The sequence below is a fragment of the Haematobia irritans genome, chromosome 4 (assembly GCF_050003625.1).
Source record: "Haematobia irritans isolate KBUSLIRL chromosome 4, ASM5000362v1, whole genome shotgun sequence".
NCBI lineage: Eukaryota > Metazoa > Arthropoda > Insecta > Diptera > Muscidae > Haematobia > Haematobia irritans.
In genome coordinates, this window is record NC_134400.1 from 38,545,732 (window position 1) to 38,569,175 (window position 23,444).

At 33.0% G+C, this 23,444-nt stretch overlaps 4 protein-coding genes across 7 annotated transcripts; 2 read left to right on the forward strand and 2 right to left on the reverse strand.

Moving 5' to 3' along the window:
• Positions 1 to 3,611: 3,611 nt before the first annotated feature.
• On the reverse strand, positions 3,612 to 7,777 carry twy (fas-binding factor 1 twitchy). Its single transcript, XM_075305536.1, has 3 exons — positions 7,619 to 7,777; positions 5,517 to 6,903; positions 3,612 to 5,291 (listed from the first exon to the last, which is right to left on the reverse strand). The coding sequence occupies exons 2-3, from the start codon at positions 6,887 to 6,889 to the stop codon at positions 3,725 to 3,727; spliced, it is 2,940 nt and encodes a 979-aa protein (XP_075161651.1). The 5' UTR covers positions 6,890 to 6,903; positions 7,619 to 7,777; the 3' UTR covers positions 3,612 to 3,724.
• Positions 7,778 to 7,853: 76 nt separating this feature from the next.
• Positions 7,854 to 10,173, forward strand: Cox11 (Cytochrome c oxidase copper chaperone COX11). Its single transcript, XM_075305537.1, has 3 exons — positions 7,854 to 8,233; positions 8,295 to 8,618; positions 9,968 to 10,173. The coding sequence occupies exons 1-3, from the start codon at positions 7,985 to 7,987 to the stop codon at positions 10,121 to 10,123; spliced, it is 729 nt and encodes a 242-aa protein (XP_075161652.1). The 5' UTR covers positions 7,854 to 7,984; the 3' UTR covers positions 10,124 to 10,173.
• A 5,388-nt stretch (positions 10,174 to 15,561) lies between these two features.
• Positions 15,562 to 23,301, reverse strand: LOC142233313 (uncharacterized). 4 transcript variants are annotated; one of them, XM_075304197.1, is made up of 4 exons: positions 23,173 to 23,301; positions 21,868 to 21,975; positions 16,090 to 16,249; positions 15,562 to 16,032 (listed from the first exon to the last, which is right to left on the reverse strand). In XM_075304197.1, the coding sequence occupies exons 1-4, from the start codon at positions 23,197 to 23,199 to the stop codon at positions 15,920 to 15,922; spliced, it is 408 nt and encodes a 135-aa protein (XP_075160312.1). In that variant the 5' UTR covers positions 23,200 to 23,301; the 3' UTR covers positions 15,562 to 15,919. The 4 variants fall into 4 exon arrangements, with proteins under 4 accessions (XP_075160312.1, XP_075160313.1, XP_075160311.1 ...); XM_075304198.1 differs by having other exon boundaries at positions 23,169 to 23,189; XM_075304196.1 differs by having other exon boundaries at positions 23,106 to 23,189.
• On the forward strand, positions 18,957 to 21,244 carry LOC142233312 (uncharacterized). The gene is made up of 4 exons (XM_075304195.1): positions 18,957 to 19,038; positions 19,100 to 20,275; positions 20,343 to 20,516; positions 20,570 to 21,244. Exons 1-2 carry the CDS (start codon positions 18,972 to 18,974, stop codon positions 19,966 to 19,968), a joined length of 936 nt encoding a protein of 311 aa, XP_075160310.1. The 5' UTR covers positions 18,957 to 18,971; the 3' UTR covers positions 19,969 to 20,275; positions 20,343 to 20,516; positions 20,570 to 21,244.
• Positions 23,302 to 23,444: the final 143 nt, after the last annotated feature.

A 23,444-nucleotide genomic window follows, 5' to 3' on the forward strand; every position in this document is an offset into this window, starting at 1 on the left:
ACGATCGAATGCGGTGATCCAAAAATTTAATGCGATCGAAATGTTTCTCTATACGAAACAGAACTCGATGACGAATGCGGTGATTTGGCCCCAGACCTAGGTAGTCTTTATTAGAAATTGTTTGTTTAGAGAAAATATCATAGAAATTTTTCCTGTAGAGAAAATTTCATAGAAATTTGTTTTCTTTAGAGAAAATTTCATAGACATTTTTTCTTTAGAGAAAATTTCATAGATTTTTTTTTCTTTAGAGAAAATTTGATAAAAATATCTTCTTTAGAGAAAATTTCAAAGAAATTTTGTCTCTAGAGAAAATTTCATAGTAATTTTTCTCTAGTAAAAATTCCATAGTAATTTTTCTCTAGAGAAAACTTTGTTGTAATTTTTTCTTTAGAGAAAATTCAAAGAAATTGTTTCTTTGGGAAAATTTCATAGAAATTTCGTCCTTTCCTCATCAGCAGCCTCTACTTGCAGCAAAACTATCAACCAATTATCAGAATAAATTCGCGTAACTCACTAAACCCAAAGTGAACCATCCGAGAAAGGTTTATGATAGTCGGCCTTTGGCTAAATAAATCTTTTTACAAATTTTCTTTAGAGAAAATTTCATTGAAATTTTTTCATAAAAATTTTTCTGTAGAGAAGTCAGAAATTTGTTTTAGAAATTTTTTCTATAGAGAAAATTTCATAGATATTTTTTCTTTAGATAAAATTTTATAGAATTTTTTTCTTTAGAAAAAACTTCATAGAAAATATTCTTTAGAGAAAATTTCATATATTTAAATTTTGTCATAAAAATGTTTCTTTAGAGAAAAAGTCAGAATTTTTTCTTTAAAGAAAATTTCATAGTAGTTTTTCTTTAGAGAAAAATTCATAGAAATATTTTCTTTAGAGAAAATATGAAATTTTTTCTTTAGAGAACTTACATAGAAATTTTTTCTTAGAGAATATATCACAGTATTTTTTTCTTTAGAGGAAATTTCATAGAAACTTTATTTGGAGAAAATTTCATAGAAATTTCTTCTTTAGAGAAAACTTCATAGAAATTTCTTTTTTAGAGAAAACTTCATAGAAATTTCTTTTTTTGAGAAAATTTCACGCAAATGTTTTTAAAACAAAAAGAAAACTTCATCGAAATTTTTCCTTCAGAGAAAATTTCACAAATATTTTTTCTATGGAGAAAATTTTATAGAATTTGTTTTTTCTTTGGAGAAAATTTCATAGAATTTTTTTCTTAGTGAATATTTCACAGAAATTTTTTCTTTAGAGAAAATTTAATAGAACTTCTTTCTTTAGGGAAAAGTTCATAGATATTTTTTCTTTAGAGAAAATTTTATATAAATTTTTTATTTAGAGAATGTCATAGAAATTTTTCCTTTAAGGTGGGTATTAAGTTCGAGTTTAGCCGCTAAAATCACCATTTTTTCACGATTACTTTTATTAATTAATCCACTTTAAGGAATACAAACTTTGTGAAAATTTGCTTTGGGCTATTCCCCATCAAGTTATAATAAAATTTGCAACAAATATGTAAAATTGTATGCCTTTTTTTACTGATTTAGTTTTCACTTTAGCGTTTTTAGCGGCTAAACTCGAACTTAATACCCACCTTTAGAGAAAATTTCATAGAAATTTTTCTTTAGAGATAATTTCATACATTTTTTTAGGTAAAATTTAATGTTTTTTTTTAGATAAAATGTCATAGGATTTTTTTCCTTTGAGAAAATTTATAAAAAAATTTTTCATAGAAGAGTAAATGAAATTGATGATAGAAGGTATAATAACAATTGAGAAATATATCTCAGCTTATACAGTTCTCACGAACATTCCATAAAATTTCATAAAATTTTTTTCTTCAGAGAAAATTTTACAGATTTTTTTCTTTAGAGAAAATTACATCATTTTTTATTTGGAGAAAATTTCTTAGAATTTATGTTTTTTTTGGAGAAAATTTCTTAGAAACTTTCATAGAAATTTTTTCTTTAGAGAAATATACATCAAAATTTTTGATTTGGAGAAAATCTCTTAGATTTTTTTTCTTTAGAGAAAATTTCATAGAAATTTTTTCTTCAGAGTATGTTTCAGAATTTTTATTTTCTTTAGATAAGATTTCATAGTTTTTTTAGAGAAAATTTCATAGATAAAGGGTGGTTAATTTGTAAGAGCCGATGTTGAATGTGAACCTAAACGCCAAGTTTTTTTCCGAATTTTATTTGACATTTCTCTATTTCAGACTTACTCAATTTGAACCATGGAGAGATACACAATCCAACAACGTGTTAAAGTTATCCAGACTTATTATGAAAATGGGCGTTCATTTTCGAAGAAAATCATCTTCAGTGATGAGGCACATTTTCACCTCAGTGGATTCGTCAATAAACAGAATTGCCGCATTTGGGCGAATGAGAATCCAAGAGTGATTTTCGAAAAACCAATCCACCCACAAAGAGTGACTGTTTGGTGCGGTTTATGGGCTGGCGGCATCATCGGGCCGTATTTGTTCCAAAATGAGGCCGGTCAGACAGTTACTGTGAATGGTGTTCGCTATCGTGAGATGATAACGAACTTTTTATGACCCGAATTGGAACATATGGATGTGGACGATATGTGGTTTCAGCAGGACGGTACCACTTGCCACACAGCTAACGAAACAATGGCTCTTTTGCGCAACAAATTCAATGGGCGTGTTATCTCACGTAATGGCGATGTCAATTGGACGCCAAGATCATGTGATTTGACACCGTTGGACTTTTTTTCTTTGGGGTTAATTTAAAGGAAAAGGTGTACGTCGATAAGCCAGCAACAATTCAAGAGCTAAAGGATGGCATAATTCGGGACATTAACGGCATAGAACTTCCATTATGCCTCAGCGTCATCGAAAATTTGGACCATCGGATGGAGGTGTGCCACCGAGGTCGCGGCGCCCATTTGCCCGATATTTTGTTCCATGCAAAATTGAGTAATACCAATATATCATAATAAAATAAAATTACAATAATTTCCTAGTTTGTGTTTTATTCAAAATCAACATCGGACCTTGAAATTTTTACCACCCTTTATTTTTTTTTTTCTTTGGAGAAAATTTCATAGAAATTTTTTCATTAGGAAAACTTTTATAAAAATTTTTCGTTAGAGAAAATGTCATGGATATTTCTTCTTTAGAGATAAAATTTCATAAAAATATTTTCTTTAAAGAAAATTTCATAGAAATTTTTTCTTTAGAAAAACTTTCATTTAAAATTTTTCTTTAAAAAAATTTCATAGTTTTTTTAGAGAAAATTTCATAGAAATTTTGTCTTTAGAGAAAATTTCACAAAATGTTGTCCTTTAGGCAAAATTTTTTCTTCAGAGTAAATTTCATAGAAATTTCTCTTTACATATTTTTTTCTTTGAAAATTTCATAGAAATTTTTTTCTACATAGAAAATTTCTTAGAATTTTTTTCATGGATATTTTTTCTTTAGAGAAAATTTCATAGAAATTTATTCTTAAAAGAAAATTTCGTAGAAACTTTTGCTTTAGAACAGCTTTCATAGAAACTTTTTCTTTAGAGAAAATTGTATAACAAATTTTTCTTTAGGGAAAATTTTTTCTTCAGAGAAAATTTCATAGAAATTTTTCTTTACAAAGGTTTTTTTTTTCTTTGTAGATAATTGCATAGATATTTTCTTTTGGAAATAATCCACTAGTTTTCAAAACTGAACAATATTGGTGAAGTAAAATAATTTTTACGGAAAATATTTTGTATTTATTTGTTTTCTTGAATTGCCATCGTCACCTTCATCATCGTTGTTATTATTCACGTTATGGGTTTGCACCATTTTCTTGTGATCATCATCGAGTAACAACATTTCCCATCCTAATGCTCCAGCCGATGAAGTTGTCATTTTACGCAAAGAATCAGCTATGTTAGCATCCATAATACGCTCGACAGCATTGCCTTGACCCATAAAGTCCATATGCACCCCGTCCCGGCTAAATTGCTGAATTGGTAGTTGCTCTAGGGGCATTTCATAAGCAGCCATATTTGTATGAAGACTATCGGTTATCTCTTTATTTTTCTGGGATAACTGGCACAAAGAACATTTGGTCTGTTGTGAAAGCTTCGTTTTCAGGGCATGCAGGGCTATACGATCCTGTGCCAAAAGTAAACGTTCCTGCGACAAATTGGATTCTTTTTCGGCAATTTCTTGAGTTCGTTGTTGAAGCATTTGAATTTTATTGTGATAGAATTGTTCAGCTAGTTTGGCCTTTTGCTGTGCTTCCTGAGAAACTCTTTCGGCCATGCGATACGAAATAAGCTCTTGTTGCAATTCTTCCTCTTTCACATTCAGAGTATGTTCCTTGTCGGCCAAGTCACGTTTCTGCTGTTCCAATTGTCTTTGTAGTTTGTAGAAACGGTCTCGTTCATTATCCGCCTTGCGAGCTGCATCTTGAGCTACTTGCATGGCTGATTCGATTTCCAATCTCTCTTTTTGCGTATCTGTATTGGCATGGAGACGTTTTTCCAAATCAAATTTCGATTTTTCCAAATGCAATTGGGCTCGTTCTTCTTGTATTTGAGTTTGCAAACGTTGCGTCTCCAGCAGTTGAAGTTCCTTAAGATCTTTAATACGCTCTTCATCCCTCAACATTTGCTCGCGAAAGAATTCCCTCTCTTTTGCAAAGGCTGTCTTTTCAGCATCAAGGGCAGCCAATTTTTGTCTTAGCTGCCAATTTTCTTCGGCAGTCTCTTTGGACATTTTTGACATTTGCAATTCTAAAGTGCTAACCAATTCCAAGAGACGTTGTTTTTCACTTTGATTAGATTCTTCATAGATTTTTAGTCTTCTTTCGGCATCCTCGATGTGTTTTTCCCGCAATTCGAGTTTCTTTTCTCTCTCCAATTGAAGGTTGTCAATCTTCGCCTGCATATTCTCTTTAAGTTCGTTAAGGCCACCAGTTAAATCCGTCAAATTGGAAGAAGCTACTCTAAGGCACTCCAAATAAGAACCATTCTCTTGAACAGCTGCAAATTCCAACATTTTCGCTTGCCTAATATTATCCAACATACGTCTGTGTTCATCTTTGATCATTTCCAAGTCCTCCTCTTGATTCTTTTTCAATTTCCTTAGCTGATCTTCGTGATCTTGCTTGAGATTTGTGATATCTTCTGCATAAGAACTTTTCAGGTTTGCCTTCTCCTCTTCGAGTATATCAATTTTCTTTTGAAAATAATTTTGAATGTCCTCTATTTCGGTTTTTAAGCGTTTCTCCAGATTGCCAAGATGTTGTTCCAAGACTTCGATTTGTTTTCTGAAAACGAAACAAAATGCTTTACTAGACAATCTATATGGGATGAGACTAACCATATTCCTTCACACATCTTCAGCTGAAAGTGGAATGTGGCAACTATTTATGGATCAATTACTTACTTGTAGGTTAGGTTAGGTTAGGTTAGGTGGCAGCCCGATGTATCAGGCTCACTTAGACTATTCAGTTCATTGTGATACCACAGTGGTGAACTTCTCTCTTACTTACTTGTAGGTTTTCTCCAGTAGCTCTATTTCTTTTTCATAATTATTTTTGGTATTCGCCACTAATTCCTCCAAACGTAAATTTTCCAATTCTAAACGTTTGTTTTCCGCCTCCGTTTGTATCAGCTCGAGTTCAGATTGTTTTTCCTTTTCCCGTCTTAAGCGTAAATTGCCACGGTCCTCTGAAACCTTATCAATGTTGGATTCATTTCTAGGGTAAGAAATATCTTCGATTGACTCAAAATCAGGAAATGTCTTTTCCAAGACAGCAGGCTGAGACATTAGTAGCTGCAAATGTGTATTAATACGATTTTGTTGTTGCCTTATAAGCTCTTCCAATTGATGATGACGTTGCATTTGCTGTTGCATAAGGGCCTGAAATTGTTTGTCTTGATGCTGTAGCAGAGCATCTTGTTTGTGTTGCATTTCCAATAGAGCTTTTTCCTGCGTTTTCATTTGTGTGGCCATTAGTAATTGTTGTTCCTGATATTTTAAGGCAGTAAAGCTGTTTTTCGTCTCCAGATTCATGTTATTCAGCAGCATTATGTTATGGGCTGTGGTATCAGCGACAAATTGATCGGCACTCTCATTATTCTTAGTAGTTGGAATATTTCTATCCGTATTTAAAACTTCATCCCCCGACTCTTCATAATTTTCTGTAATTTCCGGTATGCGTAATATTTCAGCAGTATCTTTAAGCGGCTTTGTGGATTTTGGAGACTCAGCACGGATTTCCAATTTTGTTGTTTGTGTGGCAGGCTCTGTTTCCAATTCTGTTTCCGTAGTTAAACCCAACCAATCTGCTGTGGTTCCTTTCTTTTTAGTTCTTGGTGTTGAAATGCCAGAGGAACCTATCCCCGAAGCCGTCGTCTCTTTTTCTTTAACAAATAACCCCAATGGATCAGGAGGATTCTGTACAGTGGACATATTCGAAGTTCTACGTCCCTGCGAAGTTTTAGGCCTACTTTGAGGCTGTAAAATATTTGAAGTATCTGTTGTTGTATCGGTAGATTGTCTGGATATGGTAGCAGGCTTTGTAGATGGTGCGGCAGTTTGTGGTCTTTTGGGTTCTAAAGGTGTTAGTAGATCATCAAAAAGATTTTGTGATTTACTCGAAATTCCTTTGGGTTTTTTGGGATCAAATCCCAAGTCATCATCATCATTCTCCTCGTGCCCGGCTAGTAAAGATTTCGAGGCCATACTCTTTGCTGTTACTTTTCTTGGCGCTTGAACCATTCCACCATCTTTTGGGTCATCTAAACCAAATAAATCCTCCATGGGATCAGAAAATTTTGCTGATTTTCCTTTGGTATCCTTGGATTTCTTAGCGGCATTGAAGAAATTGTCAAAGTCATCAGCATTATCACTCAAATCCATTTTTCACAGAAAGGCTTTTATTATAAATATTTAAAACATAGTAAATATTATTAAAAAATATTTAAAATATCCGAAAGTAAAGAAAAACTTTTTGCATTTTTATATTTCAGTGGATTATCTGGCTTTAGATTTGAGAAAATTTTCTGTAGTAATAAAATTTTGACAAAAACTTCTATAGAAATAAAATTTTGACAAAATTGTCTATAGAAATAATATTTTGACAAAATTTCTTTAGAAATAAAATTTTTACAAAATTTCCTATAGAAATAAAATTTTGACAATATTTCCTATAGAAATAAAATAATTTTGAGGGATGTTGAGTTCTCCACCCATTATAGAAGTGGGAGTTCCCTTTTAACTAACCTTAGAATACTCTACCCCATGAAGTCTTCACTCGTCCTTTGAAAATCTCACTCTTATATGGTGCTGTTAAGCCTAGCCCCAGTGAATATTCAGTGTTACGTTAAGACCTGTGATTTATAGGAAATCAAGTTACTTTTGGTACAAATTGGCTTTCACGATTTTCCTCCCGAATTTTGGTTTTGTTTTCTGAATATGAACAAATTTAATAAAAAGTCGTTTTTCTAATGATATATAACAAATCGAATAAACATATTGAATTTCTAACCTAACAGTGAGTTAGATTTCGGATACAAGGATGAATTTAATTTCACGGGTTAAATCTGACCTATTTCATGTTTTCTTAATAAAAATAATTTTAATACTTACAATTTTTACAAGAGTTTTTATGCAAAATATTCCGATCCAAGTTAATATTCGTTTGATAAAAAACACTATTCCATTTGATACTATATTCTTTCTTTTAAATTATCTAAAATCTTTTCTTTATATGTCCGTCAACATTATTTACAAAAAGTTGCGACCTTTTTGTTTACCATCACCATGGTAACCCTTAGTTTTAGAAGCACAGAAACCAATAAGTCTTCAGCTGTTCTAACCTCAAACAACAATACAATAAACAGCTGTTTTAAACCAACCAACAACTATTGCTAGTAGAAAATATTAAAGTTATAAAACAAATACTATTAAATAAATGAAATTATTAGCAAAAATTCACTAAAGTAAAAATAAACAATGTCCAACAAAATGTTACAATTTTTAAGGCAGCTAAGAACAAAATGCCTGAGCACAACATTAAATACAGCACAGCAACGATCTTTTTCAATGCCGCCAACACGACCACCACCATCAGGAGGAAATCCATCGACTGAATCAATAAGAAAAAAGAATTTAAGATCAACATTGTATTATGTGACAGCCGGAGGAGTGTTAATTGTGGGTTTGAGCTACGCAGCTGTCCCCCTATATAGAATGTTTTGTCAGGTTTGCTATAGAAACTCCATTGAAAATCAAGAATGTCAAACATTTTTTTGTTTTGTTTTAGGCCTATAGTTATGGTGGTACCACTAGTCAAGGTCATGATGCTGAAAAAGTAGAGACTATGGAAAAAATCAAAGACCGTATTATCAAAGTGCGTTTCAATGCCGATGTGGCCTCTTCGATGCGTTGGAATTTCAGACCTCAACAATATGAGATTAAGGTGGCTCCCGGTGAAACAGCTTTGGCATTTTATACAGCTAAAAACCCAACAGATCATCCTGTAATTGGTATTAGTACCTATAATGTAGTACCATTTGAGGCAGGAGCCTATTTCAATAAGATACAATGTTTTTGTTTTGAAGAACAACAACTAAATCCGCATGAAGAGGTAATTGTAATGAATTCTTATGAAATAGACATAGAAGAAACATTAGCTCTATTAGCCATTATCCATGAAGCTAAAACTAGCTATTCAAACGACTAACTAATAGGTGGTATATGGTTAGGTTAGGTTAGGTTAAAGTGGCAGCCCGATTAAATTTCAGGCTCACTTAGACTATTCAGTCCATTGTGATACCACATTTAACTAAAGGTACCTATTACACATGGGCATTTCTAGTCTTAACCACTGAACCTTCTCTATTATTTACTTTTGTGGAACCAACCAGATTGCTCCAATTGTTTAAGTTAACGTTTTCCAGGTCAGCCAGTAATCTAAAGCTATATGCTCCTAAAATTCGCTTACGCCTTACACAAAAAGCAGGACACTCACACAAGAGGTGTTTAATTGATTCCTTTTCCTCCACATCATGACAGCTTATACAATAGTCATTATACTTCGCACCTATAGTTTTTGCAAATTCGCCTATCAGGCAGCGACCCGTTATAGCAGATATCAGGAGTGCTATCTGACGCCTTGAGAACACTAGCATATCTAGTGTGCGGTTTAAGTTTAAATGGGGCCATATTTGCTTGGTGTCGCTACAACCCTTGCAATATTCCCATCGAATATTGGCCATCTTAACAGCCTTCTCACGCAGTAAGAGCTTGCAGGTGGCCAGAGGCATACCAACAGATTCTAGTTCCCCTGGAATATGTAAGGTAGTTCCTAGCCTTGCTAACACATCTGCTTCGCAGTTCCCCGGTATGTTCCTATGGCCAGGCACCCATATTAGGTGAATATTGTACTGCTCAGCCATCTCGTTGAGAGATTTGCGGCAGTCTATGGCCGTTTTCGATTTAAGGAACACAGAGTCCAAGGATTTTATTGCAGGTTGACAGTCTGAGTATATATTAATGTCAATATTTGTTGGAACATTACTTCTCAGCCAATTCACCACCTCTCTTATTGCCAATATTTCAGCCTGAAAAACACTACAGTGATTAGGTAATCTTTTCGCTATTCGAATTTCCAGATCTTTATAATATACTCCGAACCCCACTTGTCCATTCAATTAGGTGGTATATAGTTTCATATTTAGATAACAAATGTAGTCATATAATTTTTTGATTAATGTTTAATCTTATGGCAATGATCATATTTATGTACCTCCCGAGTTCAAACAATTTCATTTTCAAATTGTAAAAAATTCGAGTATAAAATCCAACATCCCTAGTATATAAAATATTACATTTAATTTTTCTAAGGCTGGTGTAGGACGATCTTACCTGGCTTTCTAACACTTTCCATATATGTACTTCAATCATTAATGCTATATATTTTTTTTCTACATGCAGGTGGATATGCCGGTATTCTTCTATATTGATCCAGAATATGTTAAAGATCCCAAATTAGAAAATGTTGATAGCATTACATTGTCCTATACATTTTTTGAAGCCCGAGAAGGTTTGCAACTTAATTTCCCTTCGTATGCTAAGCCACATACGGCGTGAGATCTTTTATTGTTGTTAATTAGTATGAGTAAATAAATCACGGACATAAATTCTGGAATGATTATTTAACATTTACTATAAAGGTAAGAACCGTCCATTGTATATAATCAATAACATTGGGTGGGTATAAATAATAGCATAAGGAATAATATGTTGTTATATCCTTAACCACATAGTGGTCAGGGTATAATAACATTGATTGATCTGCCAAAAAATGTGCCTACCAGAAATATTGATTTTAGACCCCATAAAATATATACCGATCGACTTCGAATCACCTCCTGATTCTGAGTCGGACCTTGATGCCCGTCTGTCCATGTATTTGTTGCTTACAGGATTCCGATCGCAATTATTAACCGATTTTGATGAAATTTGGTACAGGGTGTTTTTTGGGCACAGGGGCCAACGCTATTGAATTTGAAAGAAATCGGATCAAATTTAGATATAGCTCCCATATATATGTATCGCCCGATTTCGACAAATTGGGTCACATTGCACTTTTTTACCAACGGATCGTCATCATATTTGGCACAAGGTCATCTTTTTCATCACCCTTCAAGTCTGCAAAATTTCATCGGTTCAGATTTAGATATAGCTCCTATATATATGTATCAACCGATTTTCTCAAATTTGGCCATAAAAAAACCTTATTTATTAAGCGATCTTACTCAAACAAGGCTTACTCTAATCTTTTACAGAACTAACAATATGGACTAAAAATCATCGAAATCGGTTCAGATTTACATATAGTTCCCATATATATTTATCGCCCGTTTTTGCCAAATTTGGCTGTAAAACCCTCCCAGCAAAAACTCTCATTACCCGGTAATCTTGTAGGTAAGCCTATTTAAAAATTAATAACTACTTATTAATTGGCATCGCTTCGGATTACATTTACATACGCATGTCCTAGGAGGAAAGTACTTCTCCCCAGGCATATTTTCGGCCATAAAATAAGTAGTGCATTTAAAGCATATAATCACCTAATATGTAATGACTTATACGTAGATACACCCAAGCTTGCAAAATAGCCACTTATTGCCTCAGGCGACCAAATCCCGAAAATAATGATTTCTATCGCCGATTACAATGGATCAAAATATGGCGAGTGGTGCTGTAATAGGAGAACTACTTGAATAGAAATAGAATATTGTATAAATAAACAAAAAATCTAATAAATAATCTAAATAAGATTACACTCAAATTAATTTCACAATAGAAATAAATGTAGGTTGTTTAAGGGAGTTGAATTCGTGAATTACGTTATAATATATCCAATAGCCAATTCACATAAGGTTCGAAATCTACTAAAAGTGGATTTTAAGTCTCTTTTTTATAAGGCAAATGACATTTGAAATTTAGTTTAAGCGCATTTTGGAAGGGTAATGTCAATGAGATATAAGAAAGCATTTAATTAAAACATAATATGATGTCATTAAACACAATTATTATGAAATATTTGTGATAAAAAATTCTTAACGGAAAAATCTTCAGAATTACCGTTACATTACATATTCTTTTTGATTTTTTATGTAAGTGCTTGATTATGTGAATACCCAGCAAAAACTCTCATTACCCGGTAATCTTGTAGGTAAGCCTATTTAAAAATGAATAACCACTTATTAATTGGCATCGCTTCGGATTACTTTTACATACGCATGTCCTAGAAGGAAAGTACTTCTCCCCAGGCATAAATTCGGCCATAAAATAAGTAGTGCATTTAAAGCATATAATCACCTAATATGTAATGACTTATTCGTAGATACACCAAAGCTTGCAAAATAGCCACTTATTGTCTCAGGCAACCAAATCTCAAAAATATTGATTTCTATCGCCGATTACAATGGATCAAAATATGTCGAGTGATGCTGTAATAGGAGAACTACTTGAATAGAAATAGAATATTGTATGAATAAACAAAAAATCGAATAAATAATCTAAATAAGATGCAAATTAATTTCACACTTAAAATTGAAATAAATGTAGGTTGTTTAAGGGAGTTGGATTCGTGAATAAGGTTCAAAATCTACTAAAAGTGGATTTTAAGTCTCTTTTTTATAAGGCAAATGGCATTTGAAATTTAGTTTAAGCGCATTTTGGAAGTGTAATGTGAATGAGGTATAAGAAAGCATTTATTTAAAACATAATATGACAATGTCATTAAACACAATTATTATGAAATATTTGTGATAAAAATTTCTTAACGGAAAATTTTTCAGAATGACCGTTACATTACATATTCTTTTTGATTTTTTATGTAAGTGCTCGATTATGTGAATAATTATACCTAATGGTACCATCATTTATTCTATTTTATTAATTCGTTAACTACAACCAAAAACAATAGAAAAGGAAGATTGGAAAATGGGCGACGTCATACCAAAAGTTGCATTTACGGTGTTCGATACATACACGTTCGTTCATTATTTTTAATTTGCAATATTTTTTGTTAAAAACTCACAAATGATGTTAAATTTTGTGTAAATAATAATGAGAAACTTTTGACCGATTGTTCTACGTCATTCCCTGATATAAATTTCTTTTTATTCTTAGTTTAATTTGTGGAACAAAAAATCATAAACGACACGTTTGCATCGAACGCCGTCAATGGTTTGATACCCTCTGCTGTCATTTTCCCATCTTCATCTTCCATTGTTTTTGACTACAACTGACTAAAAATTTGAGAATAACAATTCGAAAATTACCGAGAAGTATTTATTTTTGTCATTACAAGTTAGACATTATAACTCGCCGCAATGTAATGCAACGTGTAATGACAGCTTTACTCCTGGTAATGTCAATTGTAATGAGATGTGGTTACCTAGTTTTTGCTGGGTAATTGTATTAACTACAACTGCCTAAAAATTTGAGAATAACAATTCAAAAATTACCGAGAAGTATTTATTTTTGTCATTACAAGTTAGTCATTATAACTCGCCGCAATGTAATGCAACGTGTAATGACAGCTTTACTCCTGGTAATGTCAATTGTAATGAGATGTGGTTACCTAGTTTTTGCTGGGGCTTATTTATCAACCGATCGTACTCAAAGTTGGCTAAATGTAATCTTCTATAGCACTAACTGTATGTGCAAAATTTCATCGAAATCGGTTCACATTTAGATATAGCTCCCATATACATGTGTCGCCCAATTTTGAAAAATTTGCACCTAATATTTTATATTTGCCTATTCGTGGCCCTTTCTTATATATCACTCAAATCAGAGTTGAAAATCATAGATTTTAAGGAAAACTTTATATGCATTGAGTTCAATTGCATTCTAGGAATTATTTTCTTAATAATGGTTTGGGCTACAAAAATTGGCCGATGTCATTCGTGGTAGCGTACATGAAGAAGCATAAAATTGCTATATCAAAACGGCCCAATATATAACATTTTCGCTTCAAATGAAACATTTTACATTTCAAATAAAACCTATTTCAAATTAATTGAATCATTTTTTCAAAATTTCATTCAAAATTACAAAAGATTCCTTTGATTTGAAAAAACTTCTATTTGATTTGAAAAAGGTTTCATTTGGTTTGAAAAAGGTTTCACTTGATTTGAATAAGATTTCATTTGATTTTAAAAAGGATTCATTTCATTTGCAGTGAAAATGCTATACATTAGGGACGACACAAGGTGGGTCTTTTCGTCCAAGGAATATTTTTTTTTAACATTCCGGCGATAAGATCGCTACTATGTTCTGCTTTGACAACATGACGCATTCTTTGTCAAATCGGAAAATAGGTTAATGATAAATCTATGTATGTTTTATTCAATTTATAATTTTTATAATTTGAACATAGTTAATTGTGTTATTTTCTTCACTGCCAATATTCAAGCATAAAAATTTACTCGCTCATTTCCATATACAACCTTCAATTCTCTTCCTCTAAAAACCATAAACCATAAGAACATTTTTAAAGGAAGTCAGCAACAGGTTTGTATGGAATGAATCCCCAACGGTTTTTAAAAACCTAAAAATACCTCAAACAAAACAAAACTTCAAGCCTACTTTTTTACCTTAGAAATTCCTTCGATAAACTGTCTGTCAATAAGAATGTTTTGCATAAAGGCCGGTATGTACCTCTAGCGAAAAATTTCATTCCCATAAGAAATGCATTGCTATTTATGATAACGAAATTTTCGGTAGCGTTCAATTTCGTAAGCTGGTACGCACCTCTAATGAAAATAACAGGGTTGTCAAAAGCATATTTTGGCAGCAAACATTTAATTTATTACAATCATTGTGTGCGTTAAATGTTTGCTCCCAAAAAATGCTTTTGACAACCCGTTATTTTCATTAGAAGTGCGTACCAGCTTACGAAATTGAACGCTACCGAAAATTTCGTTAGCATAAATAGCAATGCATTTCTTATGGGAATAAAATTTTTCACTAGAGGTGCGTACCGGCCTATATGTGCAAGTGTTTTAAATAAATGAACGAAAAAAGTTAAATTACTTACCATCATCGCCCATCAGTCACTATCTTCTTATTTTTTTGGTCGTCGATCGATTTCGTCAATATTGTCCTCCATGTCTCAATACTTTTGGATAACGTAAAAATATGGGATTCTCAAAAAAAAAGATGTTGAAAAATGCAAATACACAGATTAAATCCGCTTTCAATTCAAATACAGCTATTACAATTACCACATTCAGTTATACGCATCTTCATCCTAATATCAAAAGCGTTCCGTCATCAGCCTCTGACAAACAGTGTTGCCAACTCCCCAAGGCCAAAAAGCACCAAAAATATATTATAAATTCTCACATACCACATTCCACCACAAAATCGAAAATTAAATGCTCTACTAAAAAAAAAACTTCCGCAGATGTATTATAGAACTTTTGTGAATTGATTTTTAAGAAGTTGGGCATTAAGATCGAGTTTAGCTGCTAAAATAGTCATTTTTTCACAATTACTTTTCTTTAATAATTCATTTTAAGGAATACAAACTTTGTGAAAATTTGCTTTTGGCTATTCCCCATCAAGTTATAATAAAATTTGCAGCAAATATGCATAATTTGTTGCTCATTTTTACTGATATAGTTTTCACTTTAGCGGCAAAACTCAAACTTAGTACTCACCATTAGGAACCGCTATTCAAGTACCCTGCCAACATTTTTGGAATTTGACGACACTTCTGGGAATCTCCACCACGTCGAAAACAATCGTATACGATATCAAAAACTCGTCGGAAAAGCGCCGTCACTATTGAGAAGTTGTTCCACGTAAAAGTTACTACAAAAAGGTTTCGCATGAGTGCAATTATTAGGTGTCTTTTTTAATCAATTTATAACGACGCCAACAGGAGCCCCTTCAAAGTGTTAGACAAGGTCCGCTAGAAAGGATCGTTTAGGTGAGTTTAAAAAGGGTCTAAAAAGTGAATTTTAGGGGAATTGAAAAGGAGTCGTTATGGTCAAGTAAAACGATTGTTTTGATTTTTATTAATTTGAATAAAAATAGATTTATTGCAATTTATACGAATAAACTCACATTGAACATAACGGTGTACCAGTACTTAAATTAAATATTATTTGTACTTCTAGATTTCTTCTAAATATGGGTATTAAGTTCAAGTTTAGCCGCTAAAATCAAAAGCAAATCAGTAAAAAATAATAAAGTTATAACTATTAGATGCAAATCTTATTATAACTTGATGGGGAACAGTCCAAAACAACTTTTCGTAAAGTTTATATTCTTTAAAATTGGTTATTAAAGAAAAGTCATTTGACAAAATGGCTATACGAATTGAAATGGACCATGATTTGACGTTTTGAAAAATTTGCTTTAATTTTTGGTTTTACGGCTAATTAAGCGATCTCTCGCATGAAGAACATGCTGCTGATATACTCTGTTGATGTCCGTGATTGTACAATGTGTATATTTTAAGTTGCAGATATCTAAGTAAGAAAGCAAAACATTAGTACGTTTTTAAGTAAAAAGAGTAATCAACAAACCTTTAATTATTTTGAATGAAACGAAATTTTGTATACTTGGTTTAGTTGGCGTTCCACGCCATGTTAGATTTACTGCTAGTTTGTCGCTTATCACAGATTTAATTGCGGCTCGCATAAAGGAAGGCATATCACTTCCCCCAACACGTTGTATTAAATTTTTCTGAAAATGCATAAATATTAAATAAATTAATATTATCGCTACAAAAACTACACCTAAAAAGAGAATGTAGGTTTATAGTAGAAAAGTTTTACTAAAATATTTTAGCAATTCCACATGATATGATTAAACAAATTTAAATTTTTATACCCTGCGCCACACTGTGGAACAGGGTATTATAAGTTACTGCATATGTTTGCAACACCCAGAAGGAGACGAGATAGACACATGGCGTCGTTGACAAAAATGCTTAGGGTGGGCTTCTGAGTCGATATAGCCATGTCCGTCTATCCGTGAACACATTTTTGTAATCAAAGGATTAGGTCGCAGTTTAAGCCCAATCGACTTCAAATTTGGCACAAGTATGTGTTTTTGGTCAGAATAGAACCCTATTGATTTTGGAAGGAATCGGTTCAGATTTAGATATAGCTCCCATATATATATTTCGCCCGATATGCACTTATACTGCCCTAGAAGCCAGAGTTTTACCCCAATTTGGTTGAAATTTTGCACTAGGAGTACAATCGGTAGTATAGTGAAATGTGCAAAATTTTATTGAAATCGGTTCAGATTTAGATATAGCTCCCATATATATATTTCGTCCGATATGAACTTATGCGGCTTAGAAGACAGAGTTTTACCCCAATTTGGTTGAAATTTTGCACTGGAGTACAATTGGTAGTATAGTCTAGTGTGCCAATTTTTTTTTGAAATCGGTTCAGATTTAGATATAACTCCCATATATATATTTCGTCCGATATGAACTTATGCGGCTTAGAAGCCAGAGTTTTACCCCAATTTGGTTGAAATTTTACACTAGAAGTACAATTGGTAGTATAGTCTAGTGTGCCAATTTTTTTGAAATCGGTTCAGAGTTAGATATAACTTGGCACAAGTAGTTGTTATTGATGTAGGTCGGATGTTATTGAAAATGGGCCATATCGCACCACGTTTACGTATAGCCCACATACAAACGGACCCCTAAATTTGGATTTCGGAGCCTCTACGAGAAGCAAATTTCATCCGATCCGGCTGAAATTTGGTACTTTACTTTTAGTTAATTTTTTCTTCTATGAGAGGATGTAATTTCGTCAATTGCAGTTAAAAAGTACAACAGGCCATTAAAATTTCCTGGTTTTAACAACGCTTTGTGGAAATTTCAAAAAGTGGAGTAAAATTAAGTTCAATTTTCGTGCGAGGTAGTTCATTCTTCCTATAAAACAGCTCACTTTTTTTCTGTGTAGTAAATTTTGTCAATATGTTATTTCTATAGAAAATTTTGTCAAAATGTTATTTCTATAGAAAATTTTGTCAACACTTTATTTCTATAACAAATTTTATCAAAATTTTATTTCTATAGAAAATTTTGTCAAAATTTTATTTCTATAGAAAATTTTATGAACATTTTTTTTCTATAGAGAATTTTGTAGTTCCGTATAAATGCATATCGGGCGAAAGATATATATGGGAGCTATATCTAAATCTGAACCGATTTCAATCAAATTTTGCACTCGTGACTATACTACCAATTGTACTCCTAGTGCAAATTTCAACCAAATTGGGGTAAAACACTGGCTTTAATGGCCAGTGTCAAGTCGATAGCTTGTTTCGTTCGGAAGTTAGCGTGATTTCAACAGACGGACGGACATGATCAGATCGACTCAGAATTTCACCTCGACCCAGAATATATATACTTTATGAGGTCTTAGAGCAATATTTCGATGTGTTACAAACGGAATGACAAAGTTAATGTACCCCCATCCTATGGTGGAGAGTATAATAAATACTTAGGTCCAGTTTCTCAATGTCTTATTATTATTTATCGTGTCGATAAAATCCCATACAAAAAAAAATAGTAACCAGTGGTCTATCTTCCGATTAAATATTAATCGGAGGATGAGAATCTTGCCGTTAATAAATAAATTGTGGACATGTCAGTTGAAAACGATTGTTTCTATTTAAAATGTGATTTTTACCCATCTGTGTTGTTGTTGTAGCCCTTTGGAGTTGGAATTCCCGTGTTTATAGGGAAATAGGCATACTCCAAATCCCATTTGGAGTATTTGGAGTATCTGTGTTGATTTAAACAACTGACGTACGTTTCGTGTTTTGTTTCACTGGCACTGTTGCCCAAAGATTATCTATTTCCCAAGATGTACATATCGCTTGTTCTTTCTTGCCGATAGGTGCATGAGTTCATGTTCAAACCAAAGACAATCAAAGAGGAAGACATGAATTGGGCTTTGATAGTGTTAGTGACAAGAACCAGAGATTAGCCCCATACTTGTAGGAGAAGCACTTTGAACTTACTGGTTTGATGTAGACAATTTTTATTTTGCTATTTTCTCGAAAGTTCCCGAAAATTTCTGTGTTGATTGCACTAAATTATTAATAAAATGTTTCATAAAGTGTTTTGGTTCTTTTAAAAGTTAAAAAATTGCTAAAATAAGCGAATTAGATTTTGTTACGAATGCAAAATTAAAAGAGAAACCGAAAAAAAGTTGTAACTACTTATCGAACATGTATGGGGCTAATCTCTGGTTCTTGAGAAAAAAGAATAACAACATGCCCATTTCACGTCTTCTTCTTTGATTATGTTTGGTTCAAACATGTATGAAAGTATTTATTTGGATTTCGGTATGATATTTACGAAAGAAAGGAGGAAGCAAAAGTTATGAAAATTTGTCGGTGGTTAAATTTAATAAGTAGGTCTGTTCCCCAATGTATGCGGTTAAAATGTTGGTCAATTGAAAGTTGGTGTGGTAGGAAATTTTCCCATCAATTATGTACAGGTAAGTTGACACCAAGGCTTAGAAGAAATTTTATCTAACAAGCTTCCATTTCTTTCATTAGGTTCAGTAAATGCTTTATTAAATAATGGCAGTGCCTTAAATATTATGCAAAGCACAAATCGACATTCAGCTGAAATCTTAAGTGTTCCAAATGACTTTGAACCCGAAATGGGACCAAGTACTTCAATGGCTACAGGTCAAACTACAGCAGCCCAAGAGCAACAACATCATTTATCAGCTGCTAACATTAGTCAAAACCCTTCGCCGCAACAAAATCAATCTCAGCAGGCATCAAACACTGCGGCATCAACACCGCTCCATAATGTTTTGTGTGTGCAACAGAACATCCCACCTTCTTTGCCTTGGGGCTATTTGGCTTTGTACCCATACAAACCACGAAAGAATGATGAATTGGAATTGAAAAAAGGTTGTGTTTATATGGTAACTGAAAGATGTTTGGATGGCTGCTTTAAAGGCAAGAATTGGAAAGATGTGAGTGGAATATTTCCGGGAAACTATGTGACACCCTTAAGAGCCAGGGATCAACAGCAACTAATGCATAGTTGGAAGTTAATTCCACCTGCAAATTGTGCCACCATATCGAGCCATATGCAAATGAGTAATCACACATTTAGCGGTAATCCAACACTACAACAACAATCAAATTATTCATCTTCAATGCGTCACGATTTGGAGAATATAAACGCCCGTCTTACCTTGGCAAATTTAACACCTCCCCAAGCATTGCCGCCTGATCTACCACCACATCATATGGGGGCAAGCACTGGAAATTCAAACATTCCACAACAAAATTTGTCTTCAAAGGAAACACGGATAAAGAAGCCAACAACTACAGGTTGTATTTCATCCTCATCATCATCATCGACATCAACATCATCCGCTTCGGCGGGATTGAAAAAAACTTTTTAACGCACATAAAATCAAGATCAAACTCGCCAGGGGCAGCAATAGTGGCTGCTTCAGCATTCCACAGCAACCACAAGTAAACCTACGCAGCAGCAACACCAACAATCACAAAGCCGTCCTCGTTGCAGTCGGGTCTACGGCCCGGGACGGACACAGGGTTTTCAACCCTGTCCAAGGACTGCAAACCCCCATTTGGAGTATGCTTATTTCCCGAAAAACTCGAAAATACCAACTCCAAAGGGCTACAACAACAACAATCACAAAGCGGAACACAACAACTCACATCAACAATTACTCCAGTGCATGTTAGGTAACTTTCTCTACCCATATAAAGTTAATATTACAATCTTTAATTTTTCTTTTTGTTACATCTTCAGGTCCGGCTCTTGTCCCAGTCAAATTTTGCAAAACACCCCCAATGATCGCAACCGTATTCATAATAAAAATAAAGATGAATCATCTATAGCTAAAGTCCAACACCAGCAGCCACCGCAAGCGGGCTACGGTTCTCAACGCATAAAAACTGCAAAAGAAAGACCATCTTTAGAAAAGTAAATGTAAAAATATTTTGATTTTATAAACTAATTTTTTTTGCTTTTAACAGTTCACGACTTCAATTGATTCTACATTACGCACTATTTATGCTAATCACATACAACAGCAATCGAATGTTATGCCTAACAAATGTGGCCAACAATTGCAACAAACAATCCCCCAGCGGCTACGGTCATACATCGTAACTCTCACTCTTTGGATGCCTCGAATCTTTCGCAAATCCTATTTTTATTTACTTTGTTCAAGTATGCATTTGATGGCATAGCCTAGTAAAATAAGGGCACTATATAATTGTATAATTGGTCGAATATAATTGGCGCATTAGATCCAACCAGGCTAATGAATAGTTTTATGTTGGTTTCTTGCTTCATTGCTTATTTTGATAGATTAATTTTGGCGAAATTGAAAACTTGAACTTTAATGCATAATAATAATAATAAATTATATAGATTTTAGTTATTCGTTTATTAATCGAAATGCTTCCTTAATTATACACTTAATATTTTCTATACTTTTTAAGTTGATATATCTCTGTTAAATTATATATAATGTACTTTACACACACACACCTTACCTAAATACGAATCCCAATGTTGATGCTTTAATGTATTACTTTGTAAATAGTATTTGGTAATCCAAGCTACCGCAACTTGCAAAATAACAAATTTCACGTGTTTTATGAAACTTATCATTTTTTAATATATATGTATAAATGGAAAATTAATTTACTAACTTTTTATATGTCGACCTACATTAAAGTAAGTAAGGAAGTTCAAATTTGTGTTCAGCACAAAGCTCATTTTTCGTCAACGAACATGTAAATTTTCGATTTTGGAGTGAAAACAATACCAGACATATTGCAAAGGCTACAAATGCCAGGACATACCTATGAATATTGGCAGTGGCAGCGAGAAGATATCCAATTTTTTTACCCAAAATGCAAGAGCTTAACAAGCATGACATGTGGTTTAAACAAGACGATATATATATCGTCTTGTTATATATATATCGTCTTGTTTAAACCACATACCATGCTTGCCAAACTCTTGCATTTTGGGCAAAAAAAAATTTGATATCTTCTCGCTGCCACTGTCAATATTCATAGGTATGTATATATACATACATACATGGATACAAACATGTTCAACTTAAAGGCCGGTATTAAGTTCGCTTTATCGCGCTAAATGAATTTTTCCTCATATCATTCACCTTGAAGTTATTATCAAATTTGAAAAACAAGTTATGTTATTCTGTTTTTTAGATTTATTTTTGCTTTTAGTGGCTAAATTCGACCTTAATACACACCTTAAGTCTTTACAAAATCTAAATGAAAAACATCGTACTTACCAATTGTGTAAAATTAACGGCTTTCGAATTTAATATTTTAATAAAGTTATGACAACAAGGAAATTGCGCTAAAATATGCTTTAGTTTGGATGAAGCGAACAACTTAATCTGTAATATAAGAAAACAATTTGTTAAAAACTTTCTCAAATTAAGTTATAACAACAAGCAAAATTTTTGCAAACATTTTGTTGGCTAGTCGCATTCAGAGTATTTTAATTATATTAGAGAACTGCAATATAGTTAGTTTTTAGGTTTTTAAACATTTTAAAAACTAGAAATTTTGTCCATCTATTGACTTTATTAACAAAAACGAAAGCCTTAAAACGAAAAGGGTTTAACACATGCTCTAAGTAAAACAAAATTACTATTAATTTACAAAATTTTAGGTTATAGGTCCTTTTCTATGGGACTATTAAAAAAGGTTGGTGAGGGATCAGGTATGTTATGATAAACTGATATCTTTTAAATTTTATCATGGCTAGTATTAAGTGTGATTACTGCAACTTGTTATGGGTCAAGTCAAATGTAAATGAAATTAACCTTAGGTCCTTACTGCCACACCATTGACCAAACCTCCAACAAACGAAAGACTGAATTTACTATGCTACCTATAAGGCAATTGGCCGGTCAGTGGTAAACTATACAGCGCCAGTGTGGACACCGCAAACTAGTGATACGCAGTGGAATAACATAAAAACCTGCCAGAACGCTGGCAGGTTTTCTTTTCTCTTGTCCTGTTAAACCAACCCGACTTACCGCCAGATCGCTCTGGACACACCCACCTTAGTCACAGAGTTCCTTGATCTGGCTACAAGCTGATGTACCAAAGCGTATTACATGAAATTGATGAAATAACAACAACAAGAAATATGCAAACTTTTTAATTTGTGTTAACTTATAAAACAAGGGAAAGTATTGGATGTGTATCAGTTCATGTTATAAGCTGTATTTTTAGTCTTTTACTTTTTATAACTTTTGTTTCCATGAACAATTGGCACTTAATAAAATACCTTTGAACACAATACGGTGAAAAGGTAAATTCCATCTGGAAGATATTTCTTTTAATTTTATTCTTTGGAACACGCACACCACAAATTTTGTAATTTTAGTTTAAAATATCACCAGATTGCTTTCTTTGCTTATACTTGTATAAAATAAACACTTCAATATTCACAATATACTTACAGTTGGTTTTGGTTTATAAAAGAAATCGTGCACTATGAAATCGAAACACTAACCAAATACTTTATTACATTAATGGGAACATAACAGTTACTGGAATGACAGTGCTGAAAACATACATACATGAGTCGCCATTACGATTGTAAACATTTTGTTTTTGTAATTTTCGAATTATCGCGAATTATCTTGACAAACGTTTCTGTTGGGCGTCCGTGAAAAGGATAGCGATGAAAACAAACCTTGAAATGCTGGCAGGGTATACACCTTGATCAGTTTAAATGCTTTCGTCCAACTCATTTTGATTATTTCAGTTGTGCGTGCTTTTGTGAATTTAATACAAACGTTTTTAATGACATCTTTACCAAATTCAAAAATTCGAACTCATCGCTCGACTT

Coding starts and splice junctions, on each gene's coding strand:
- twy (XM_075305536.1), bottom strand. CDS start 6,889: ATGGATTTGAGTGATAATGCTGATGACTTTGACAATTTCTTCAATGCC. Junction 5,292..5,516: donor CTACTGGAGAAAACCTACAA/GTAAGTAAGAGA, acceptor TTTCGTTTTCAG/AAAACAAATCGAAGTCTTGG.
- Cox11 (XM_075305537.1), top strand. CDS start 7,985: ATGTCCAACAAAATGTTACAATTTTTAAGGCAGCTAAGAACAAAATGC. Junction 8,234..8,294: donor TATATAGAATGTTTTGTCAG/GTTTGCTATAGA, acceptor GTTTTGTTTTAG/GCCTATAGTTATGGTGGTAC. Junction 8,619..9,967: donor AACTAAATCCGCATGAAGAG/GTAATTGTAATG, acceptor TTCTACATGCAG/GTGGATATGCCGGTATTCTT.
- LOC142233312 (XM_075304195.1), top strand. CDS start 18,972: ATGCGGTTAAAATGTTGGTCAATTGAAAGTTGGTGTGGTAGGAAATTT. Junction 19,039..19,099: donor TTCCCATCAATTATGTACAG/GTAAGTTGACAC, acceptor TTCTTTCATTAG/GTTCAGTAAATGCTTTATTA.
- LOC142233313 (XM_075304196.1), bottom strand. CDS start 23,174: ATGTATGTATGTTTTCAGCACTGTCATTCCAGTAACTGTTATGTTCCC. Junction 21,976..23,105: donor TTAATGTAATAAAGTATTTG/GTTAGTGTTTCG, acceptor CTTATATTACAG/ATTAAGTTGTTCGCTTCATC. Junction 16,033..16,089: donor TTCATTCAAAATAATTAAAG/GTTTGTTGATTA, acceptor TTTCTTACTTAG/ATATCTGCAACTTAAAATAT.